The sequence below is a fragment of the Vitis vinifera genome, chromosome 12, assembly GCF_030704535.1.
Source record: "Vitis vinifera cultivar Pinot Noir 40024 chromosome 12, ASM3070453v1".
Taxonomy (NCBI): Eukaryota; Viridiplantae; Streptophyta; class Magnoliopsida; order Vitales; family Vitaceae; genus Vitis; species Vitis vinifera.
The window spans coordinates 3,096,692-3,107,576 of record NC_081816.1 but is presented as its reverse complement, the minus strand read 5'-3'; the positions used below and the strand labels follow the sequence as shown (position 1 = coordinate 3,107,576).

Here is a 10,885-nt window from a genome sequence, read left to right as displayed (position 1 = left end):
TGGGATATCAAGATGCTGTAATGGGTGTCAGATAATGAAAAATATAAAAAACGGTGAGAAGTGGCACGTGCAACTGTGGCACCTGGCACCTGCTGCCAACACTTCCGACACGTGCACGCTTGTCGGGCATTGAGGTTTGTTTTTTCCGTTCACGTGTCTGATCCATGTCCCCCAAAGATTCGCTCTGAGTTGCGTTTGAGCGGTCTATGGGGCCATTTGTGGTTGGGCTTTGCTCTTGGGCTAGGGCTAGCCCTGGCCCAACCCAACATATATTTTTTACTTAAAGAAAGTCTTGTCTAACTCTAAGAAATCAAAATATCCTTTTAAGTTTAATAATAGCTTTTATATTAATTATTTTATTAAAAAATTATAATTTAAAATAAAAATTAAGAAGTTTTTATAATATTAATATTGTCTTTTCAAAATTACGACTTTAGTTTCAATTTCAATTAAAATAGAAAGTTGTCTTAAATAAGATTGAATTTTTTTTTAAAATTCATCTAAGTTGAGTGACGTCAAGTTAAAGTTAAAAGTCCAACTTAAATATTGTCTTAGGAGTTAGGTTCATTAATTTGCTTATTTGTTTGTTTTTTATTGATTACAGTCATTCTCATAAGGGTTAAAACGTCTCTACCCATCTAATAGAATATATATAGCCAAATTGTTTCATTCAATGAGAATGACTTTCCTTTCATATATCATTTTTCTTCTACCAAACATTAATCTAATTCTAACTTTATTTCATCCTTTTCAATTTGGATTCTACCATCCCTTTTCACGTCTCGGCCAAATTCACATGCCATTAGTTTTGGTTGATTTAGTTCCATTTGGTCAAAATTTAGTAACACCAACTCCTTAGTGATCAACATACTACTTCTTCATTTTCTTTATTTATAGCCAACAACCATCTTATTTTTTCTACTCCTATCAATTTTCCTTTAGTTCTTAATAATCATCCAAACCATAACCTCACAACTTATTCAAAAAATGCTTATCTTATTAAAAAAAAATGCTTATCCAATGCAAATCAACTTTGAAGTTGGTATTTTTAAACTTAAAGTCTATATAGCCAACTTAATCCCAATGTGTGAACTTATGATTGTTGAATCAACCACCAAAGCTCAAGTCTTAAGTGACAAAAATTGTAAAGGTGCCATGCTTAATGAGTAAAAGGCCTTAATGAACAATAGAACTTGGAGTTCGGTTTCAATTACCCTTGCTATGAATGTTATTGGAAACAAATGAGTTTCAAAGTTACATACAATTCTAAGGACACAATTCAAGCATATAAGGCTAAACTTGTGACTAAGGGCTTCCAACAAACTCTAAGTGTTAATTACTTTTGAAACTTTTAACCGAGTTCTAAAGACTTCTACTATTTGAGTCATCCTTACCTTGGTTATACATAGATGTTGGAAAATCCAACAAATTGATATGAATAATGTATTTCTTAATAGGGAGTTACAAGAAATTATATACATGCATAATTCGAGCACTTTATTGATTATATTTATCGTTTACATAAAACTTTGTATGGCTTGAAGCAGACTTTCAGAACTTGAATTTCATATACAAATCATTTAGTAAAGTTCTTCTTCTTTTAATTTATGTGAATGATATCTTAATTATTTGAGATTGCATTCAAGTTTAACAAGTGATGAATGATTTAAACAAATAATTAGATTTAAAGAGCTTAGTGTCATAGACTTAGTCTTTTTGTAAACTCGTGCGACACTTAAACAAGTCAAGATACTTGATCTTGCTAAGTTAGCTTTACTCCCAATACTTAGCTTGTTAGGTAAAGATGCTCACAACTTGGAAGCTTTAGAAGGCGTAATAGACAACTCTTAAAAAATAAAAGCTTTTATTGTTCAAATGAAACTTTACAAGTGCTTTTGGAACTCACTTGTTTGGTTAGGAAGTGATTTGGGTGGTGTTTTGACCAAATGAGGTCTTAACCTATCTATAGGCACCTTAGGAAGTCTCCAGAACCTTGGAGGGTTTTTTACAAATCAATAATAATCTAAAAACTCCTACATTCAAGGATATGTACAAGATGACTTTAAAAGATTTTAGAACACCCCACACCATTCCAATGCTCTCCTAGCCAAGTGTAGAGATGTGTGGACATCTCTAACATTTTCTAGAAGTTTCCATACTTTTCCACTTTGTAACTAAGTGTAAATGTTTCCAAGGGTCTTTAAAAGCTTTTCACCTCCTATATAAGCATATGAGGAGGGTCATTTGAAGCATTTTGTGACATTAGACTTTCTTAATTATTTCCTACTAGATTAGAACATAAATTAGATTTCGTTGGTTAAAACAAAGATGCAAGGTGCAAAAAGTAGCACAACTTTAATGTTTCTCAACGTCAAATTATCTTTACATGATGGTGAATTGTTTTAATCATTACCGACAATGATTAAATAAATCTTGGGAGAATTACCCTTAAGGGTAGGTTGGGAAAAAAAATTACTGAAAAGGGTGGATAGATTTGATAATTCTTATGAAGGTCTCATATTTTTATTAGACCAATTTACCCTGAATTTCTCAAGTCCATTTACCAATTGAGAAGTACATCTTCTTTCTTGACAATTATAAAGTATAAGTACAATACAAATGCAATATAGTTACAATGAAAAAATATTAACATTACGATACATTACAATGTACCAAAATGACAAAATATTGAATTCGTTTTTTTATTGAATTAACGTTTCTAGGCTATCATATTGTATTCCTATCATAAAGCATCCTTGCAAGCCAAAATTATAAAAAGACAATAAAAATACATGAAGTTGCTGATGGTAATCCAAACGTATAAAAAAAATCTATAAAATTAATTTTTTATATAAAAATATAAATGTACAATAAAAATACACTACAATTACAATATAAATACAATAACATTATGATACATTATGATAATGTAAAATTTTGAAATTTTGAAATTTTTTATGAAACTGGACAATTGTGAGTTTTTTTTATATAAAAATATAACTGTACAATAAAAATACACTACAATTACAATATAAATATAATAACATTACGATACATTACGATAAGATAAAATTTTTAAAATTTCAAATTTCTTATGAAACTGGGCAGTTATGGGTTTTTTTTGGCATATATATGTCTAATATACAACAAATATTGTTCTTTATTATACAAAATATGTCTCAATTGATTACAATTTTGAGTTTTCAATGAAAATTCAAATATGTTCATAAATACCCAAATAAAGTGGTTCCAAACAACCAAGAAACAATTGAGAAAATTTTTTCTTCTGCCATGTCAAACAAGTTTCAACAACAAAACTAAAGTGCAAACATTTTCAATGGAAATCAATAATAATAATATCAAACAACCCGAAAAATAAATTAAAAATAAAAAAACATCTTCAATATGACCAAAATAATATAAAAAATTCAAAATAATAAATTTAAATAACATTTTATACAAAAAATGTAATTTCTTTCTCAAAACCTCCTTCAATATTTCAGATCTAATATCTTACATCTACATTGTTAAAATTATTAACTTTTCATTCCTTCAATCTGATTTTTAATTATTTATTTTTTCCATAAACTGATTTTTTTTTTTTTGGCATTAAAAAAAAACTCACCTTTAATGGATTTCTTGCTAGATTCATACAAAAAAATCAAGCTTTGTGTAAACAATTTCAGATCATGACCTGAAGTGTTGGACAATTTTCCTTTTTCCCTTTTTTCTTCTACAACACCACTGACAAGCTGAAAGTAAGTTAAAAAAAACTCTTTTCACTTTGATGTTACTTTTCACTTTGCTATTGCTTTTCATTTATTAAGGACTACTTGACATTTAAACAAAATAAGACCTTTGGAGGAATTATCATAATTTCATCGTACCATTCACAATAATTATCAAATATATCCACCCTTCATGTTAATTTTTTCCCCCAGCCTACCTTCAAGGTAATTCTCCCATAAATCTTTGATATATATAATATTTTAAATTAAAAGTACTAACTTGGAAGTCAAGAATAGCGGGAAGGGAACTAAGACTCACAACTATATATATTATATAATGTGATTACTTAAGAAAAAAATGCTTGAAGGAAACGTCTAATATTTATTTGCCCATCTCACTTCATCACTGTGTGGGAGCCGCCTCCATCATACAAATCATATCTTCTCCATTATCTTTTGCATGAGAATTTGTTAATATACTAATATAATCCACATAATTGATAGATGACGTGGAAATTGCTTTATGATTATTATGGCAATCTTAGAAAGCAAACCACAAAAAATAGTTTAGGGTGTCTCCTTACAAAATTTGTTTTGATGAAGAAATTTGAAAAAAAGAAAAAAAGAAATAGGGAAGTTGGGTATTACATTTAAAAGCATATAAGATAATAAATATTTTTAAATTATACGATATAAATTGAAATATTAAAAGATAAATTTTCATTTGCTTATATTTATAAACGAGGGTAAAAATTTATTATATTTTATTTTTAATTATAAATTTAAATCTAATTAGTTTCTTTCTATTATTTTAAAATAATTTAAGATGGTTTGTAATTTTATTAAGGTTACAACTTGAATGGGTTGGTCAAGTTGATAATTAACCCAATCCCAATTTGAGTTAAGAATTTTATCAAATCTTTAACTTGAGATATTCAATTTAATGTCATTCCAATATCATTTTTTCTAAGTTTGGATTGACTTCGGTTTGTTTTGAGTTCGAGTTAGTTACGGTGTATAATTCAAAATCCATCTATAATGTATATATATAAATTTCTATATATTTATATGAAAATTCAAATAGTAAATAGGAAAAAAAAATTTAAAATAGAGAAAACAACACAAATTTATATATTTTTATTTAAAAAATAAAAAATAAAAAATATAATATAATATAATATGATATTTTATTATAAAAAATATATAAAAAAGAAATATTATTAAATAAAATAATATGTATCATATATATATATATATATATAAAATATTATTAAATAAGATAATATGTATTATAAATATTATAAAAATATAATATGGATCAGGCTCGATTTATTCAAAACTTGACCTTCTCTATTATCACCGTCTCCCCCTCAAGGAGTAATAGATGGTTCAAAACTAATTTTTGTAATAATTTAAAAATATATTAAATTATTTCTTTACCGAACCTAAAAATTGCTGTCTAGCCGCTGGCGGAAGAAAAGTCGGATCCAAATTGAATTCTTTCCTGTGAAAAAAAAAAAAATGGAAAGAAAAAAAAATCCTATCAGGCCCAGTTGTGTAGAGCGCATCCGGCGCACAATAGCCTAGTAAATGGAAGCCCTATAAACTCATCTCTTTGTCGCTTTAAGTGGGGAATAGAGGCAAACAATGGCGGCCACAACTTCCTTCGCAGCAGCGGTGCCGTCAGCTTCATCATCTCTCACTAAAACCCTAAAATCAGACTCCACAAATCTTAGTCCGAACCTAGGGTTTCTATCTTCCAAGGCCTTTCAGTCTCTCAGAGCTCGAGTATTGCCCACTAGCAGCGTCGGCGGAACTGGTTCAGCTCTCGCTGCAAGGATGGTGTCTACTCCACTGATTAAGCCCCCCGCTCTTCTCGATTTCGAGACCTCCGTCTTCAAGAAGGAGAAGGTCTCCCTCGCTGGTCACGACGAGGTATTTTACCCTCTTTTCTCCCCCTGTGGCTTTCTGCTTGGGTCTCGGGAAAATGGCCGAGAAATACTTCATTTCTTAAGCATTTTTGTGCGTTTACCCTAAATTTCCCACTTTCTATTCTGTACCGAAATGGGGTTTGAGTTTATTAGCGAGTTATTGTTTTTTTGTAGTATATTGTGAGAGGAGGACGGGATCTGTTTCATTTGCTGCCGGATGCTTTCAAGGGGATTAAGCAGATTGGTGTTATCGGTTGGGGCTCACAGGTGACCTCTCACAACCTCCGCTGATCAATTGATTTATTATTTAAGAATTTGTTTTGTTTTTTGTTTTTTTTTGCTCTAATTGGTGGATGATGGTGCCATTTCCAGCTCTTAGAGATAAGAGTGGAGTGTGAAACTTAGATTTTTCTACATTCTTTCACGTACCCACAAATAATTCTCATGATTGTTAAAATTTACCTCGTGGGTTACACCTGCATGTTGAATAAATTGAGGATAATGTCTTACCTTCAATGGAAAGTACATTGTTCATTGAACTCTGAAATTGAATTATATGTAGTATTTGACATGTTTATGAATGGCTCTTGAAGTATTTAATGGATTTTGAATGTTTAATTTTTCCTTGTAGAATAAGGTTATACACAGATCCTGAAGAAGTCAAGTATAATGTTCGGATTTTTAATCAATTTTTTTTTTGTTGGTCATTGGAATTTAAGCCACACAACTTTCTTTCTGGTGCTATTTCAAAGATGGGTCACACATGCATTTTTTGCTTTAGGTGTTTCTCAAAAAATTAAGGGGATCTTTTCAAAATGTATTTTTTTGGCAGCTTTCTTCTGTTTTTCTAAATGTAAATTATCTCATGGTATGCTTCTATGTTGCATGGCTCATTTGACATATAAAAAAATGTGGCATCACTCTTTCGTTTAATGGGATACATCATATTTGGATTTCTGAGGTCCTATGTTATTTTGTTTTCTGTTCTTTTTGTGTAGATTTTAGAACATACTTCTTTCTTGTAAAAATACAATCCACTTATCTTCCACTTGCTGTCATGCAGGGTCCTGCTCAAGCTCAGAATTTAAGGGATTCTCTTGTGGAAGCAAAATCTAATATCGTGGTCAAGGTGGGTTATTTTCATATTTTTTAATAGATGACTGGACTTTTTATTTTTTTATTTTTTATTTTTATTTAATTTATTATTATTGTTATTATTATTATTTTTTTGTGGCTGAATGGAAGTAGTCTATTTGTGATTGATCATATTTTCTCTATTCTGAAGTTACTTTTATGTGGCTGCTTTGTATAATACAGATAGGTCTCAGGAAGGGATCCAAGTCATTTGCTGAAGCTCGTGCTGCTGGGTTTACCGAAGAGAATGGGACCCTGGGAGATATATATGAAACCATTTCAGGCAGTGACCTTGTCATGCTATTGATTTCCGACTCAGCCCAGGTTAGAATCTTTCTTAGGAAAGAATTGCTTCTCATTTTTTTGCCCTTTTGATGGTGTGTGTAAAGGATGATTGAATCTTTCCATTCTCTTTCATGTACACTGTACAATAAAGAAAATGAGGAAGAGTTACTGACTGGATTTTAATATTTCATGATGAATGATTTCATGTGCGTAAGGATGTTCTGTAGATTCTCCAAGACTGTAACCAATTGGATTTGGAAATTAGTTCAAGATTAACAATGCTATTATGAAGTATTTGATGATTTGTGCATTTTCTGCACATTGTGTGTTTGTTTTGTTCTTGATCCCCATTTGCTTCCGAGGTCTGTATTTTTTTATTTTTATTTTTTGCTGATTCTTAATTTCACTGTGTGTTGCAGGCTGACAACTATGAGAAAATATTCTCACACATGAAGCCAAACAGCATTCTTGGACTTTCCCATGGGTTCCTTCTTGGTCATTTGCAGTCCCTGGGCCTTGATTTTCCAAAGAACATTAGTGTGATTGCTGTGTGTCCTAAGGGAATGGGCCCATCTGTGAGGAGACTCTATGTCCAAGGCAAGGAGGTAAATGGTGCTGGAATTAACTCCAGTTTTGCAGTCCAACAGGTAGCTCTCTCTCCAAACCACACCCTTCTCCTCTCTCTCCACTTATCTCTCTCTCTTGATTGGTGATGCTTTCTTTCATTGTAGCTAACCTCTTGAACATTAATGTCTGTATTTATAGGATGTTGATGGTAGAGCCACAGATGTTGCCCTAGGATGGTCAGTTGCCCTTGGTTCACCTTTTACTTTTGCCACTACACTTGAGCAAGAGTACAAGAGTGACATCTTTGGGGAGCGAGGTTTGTGTAGCTTCTTTGTTCTTACCTATTTTGAAGTTCACCAAATATGTGATGTTTGATTTTTGTTTTTCTGTTCTCCAGGAATTTTGCTTGGTGCTGTTCATGGAATTGTGGAGTCCTTGTTTAGAAGGTACACTGAGCATGGAACGAGTGAGGATCTGGCTTACAAGAACACTGTTGAGTGCATTACTGGAATTATATCAAAGACCATTTCAACTCAGGTTTCATTCTTGTGATTTAATCCTTTATTTTTGTTTTTCCTCTGTAAATCTCTCTCTTTGTGGGACACCAGAATTTTAGTAAATGGTTGGATTTGCTTCTTTTGACAGGGTATGTTGGCTGTGTACAATGCCCTGTCAGAAGATGGGAAAAAGGAATTTGAGGCTGCATACAGTGCCTCATACTATCCTTGTATGGACATTTTGTATGAGTGCTATGAAGATGTAGCCAGTGGAAGCGAAATCCGCAGTGTTGTGTTGGCTGGGCGTCGCTTTTATGTATGTGATTTTCTTCCATCTTTTGTTGTTGTTTCTTTTTTAATTTGTTGAGAATGCAGTGGTATTCTGTAAATTTGTGTTTTGAGTGTTGACACTGCATTATCTTGAACTTGAAGGATCACATCGGCTTAAGACTATTCAATTAGTTTCACTGAACATCCCACTGAATTATGTTATGCCCTTGCCTTACAGGAAAAAGATGGTCTACCAGCTTTCCCTATGGGTAAGATTGATCAGACTCGAATGTGGAAAGTTGGTGAGAGAGTGCGCTCAGTACGGCCAGCTGGTGACTTGGGTCCGTTATGCCCCTTCACTGCTGGTGTGTATGTGGCTTTAATGATGGCACAGGTTAGAGTTTCCTTCTTGGAGTTCCAAGTGCTGTTCATATTGTTCTTTTTCTTAAAAAAGAGGCAAATTACATTGCAAGATTTTCAGAATGGTTCCTGTTGATTTCATACCATCCTTTAAAGTTTGTTCTGTTGACATTTCTAGGGTAAAGAAGTATGATTTTTACACTTCAATTTATCTGACATTTCTTCTTAAAAATGAAATAAATTCAGATCGAGATTTTGAGGAAGAAAGGGCACTCATACTCGGAGATCATCAATGAAAGTGTGATTGAGTCAGTAGATTCTTTGAATCCCTTCATGCATGCTCGTGGAGTTTCATTCATGGTTGATAATTGTTCAACCACAGCACGTCTAGGATCAAGGAAATGGGCCCCACGATTTGATTACATCATCACCCAACAGGCGCTGGTGGCAGTGGACAATGGTGTTCCCATCAATCGGGACCTCATCAGCAACTTCCTCTCTGATCCTGTGCATGGAGCCATTGAGGTTTGTGCCCAGCTGAGACCAACTGTTGACATCTCGGTGCCTGCAGATGCAGATTTCGTTCGCCCAGAATTGCGCCAGTCTAGCAACTAAATTCCGGAGATGGTTAGCTTGCTCGGGATGTTTCATGGTGTTTGAATCTAGGTGTGTTAAGAGTGCTATCTTGTTTTTTTTCGGTTGAGTCTTATCCAAAATATCTATCGCAGTATATGTTGTGTGCTAGAGCAATGGAACACAAGATCATGCACTTCCTATTAGTTATTTTGGGACAATAATACATTAGTATTATGAAAAGTGATGGACTCCCTGGAGTTCGTTGTAGGTTTTCTCAGCCTCTTATGGTCATGAACCCAGCTTGAATTTTGGTAATTTTCAACAGCGACGACTAGAGCGCCTTGGCTTTGGTTTAGCTTTCACCATTTTACTAGGAGAGCTCCACACCCTATTTTGTGGCATTAAAATCATGCATGAACTACAGTGATGCCCTTGGACGAAGTTTGATGTGGTGTTGTTCCATATTAGTCATCTTTCATGGAGGCTCTTAATTTGCAGGATTTAGCTGATTTCTCTCATTAGCTTGTACATGAGTTCTTTGAAAACCTTACCTCCTTCCATTGTGGTAACAATTCCTTATAGACCTTGCCCCACCCCCCCTCCCCTTGCTCTAACCACCAGTTCAGGTGCCCATATATGATCGGTCTGCTTTCCTTCCAAGAATGTTGCTTTTGATTAATTTGAATGGTTTTTCTTTTTTGAAGGAAAAAGTGTTGTGTAGGTTGCTCTGCAGGAGTGATGAGGAAATGATTTTACCAAGTGTTTGGGATAGCGACATCTCTCGAGGTAACTTCAAGCCATTGTTTGATTTTACCAAGTGTTTGTGATGGATGCATTTGAAGGCATTGGCCGTTGACCTCCATTACGGCCTTGATCCCCTCCACTAGGGTCAGAATACTTACCATTTTCCACTTTGGTGTTCTATCCTTGATGGCTGTTACAGCTCCTTTCTTTGTCCAGTCAATCTGGATCAAATCTTCAATGGTAAGGTCTGAAAATTTATTACTTCTTTGCTTGCAAAGTTTGTCCAGTCAATCTGATTATTATTTTTTTTCTCTTAACTATAAATTTAAAATCGTTTTTATAGAATCAAAATCATTGGTAAAGTTGTTTTAATAAAATGGAATTTTTTTTACTTAAACTGAACTAGAATAAAATAGAAAATCATTTTTGGAAAATACAAAAAAGGAAAGAAGGTTTTTTTTTAAAATAATTTTGTAAAGAGTTTAGATTTTAATACTATACAAATAAAATTGTAACAGTCTTTGTTTTAAATAATAAAAAGCACTTTCATTGCAAATAAAATAAAATTAAAATATATTTTGTAGATAAATATATATACAAAAAATATTTTTCTAAATGATTTGTAGAAAATCGCTTTTCCTAAATTGTAAAGATTGCAAAAAATCATTCTCTCTCTGTCAAGAATAAATAATTTTTTTTCTTGTAATAAATTTAAATTCAAAATTTTAATAAAATTATATTCAATAAATTCTTTTAATAATAATGCGTAAAAATGACTTTCTTGAAAACAAAA

At 32.6% G+C, this 10,885-nt stretch overlaps 1 protein-coding gene across 1 annotated transcript; it reads left to right on the top strand.

Annotated features, from left to right (window-relative positions):
* Nucleotides 1-5,073: 5,073 nt before the first annotated feature.
* On the top strand, nucleotides 5,074-9,625 carry LOC100262542 (ketol-acid reductoisomerase, chloroplastic-like). The gene is made up of 10 exons (XM_002280058.4): nucleotides 5,074-5,663; nucleotides 5,834-5,926; nucleotides 6,723-6,788; nucleotides 6,977-7,117; nucleotides 7,498-7,725; nucleotides 7,844-7,961; nucleotides 8,043-8,182; nucleotides 8,291-8,458; nucleotides 8,651-8,806; nucleotides 9,019-9,625. Exons 1-10 carry the CDS (start codon nucleotides 5,376-5,378, stop codon nucleotides 9,385-9,387), a joined length of 1,767 nt encoding a protein of 588 aa, XP_002280094.1. The 5' UTR covers nucleotides 5,074-5,375; the 3' UTR covers nucleotides 9,388-9,625.
* Nucleotides 9,626-10,885: the final 1,260 nt, after the last annotated feature.

What these genes read in the sequence shown, in the direction of transcription:
- LOC100262542 (XM_002280058.4), top strand. Translation starts at nt 5,376, where the DNA reads ATGGCGGCCACAACTTCCTTCGCAGCAGCGGTGCCGTCAGCTTCATCA. An exon ending in TGATTTCCGACTCAGCCCAG is followed by an intron (nt 7,118 to 7,497) that starts GTTAGAATCTTT and finishes TGTGTGTTGCAG; the next exon opens with GCTGACAACTATGAGAAAAT. An exon ending in TGGCTGGGCGTCGCTTTTAT is followed by an intron (nt 8,459 to 8,650) that starts GTATGTGATTTT and finishes CTTGCCTTACAG; the next exon opens with GAAAAAGATGGTCTACCAGC.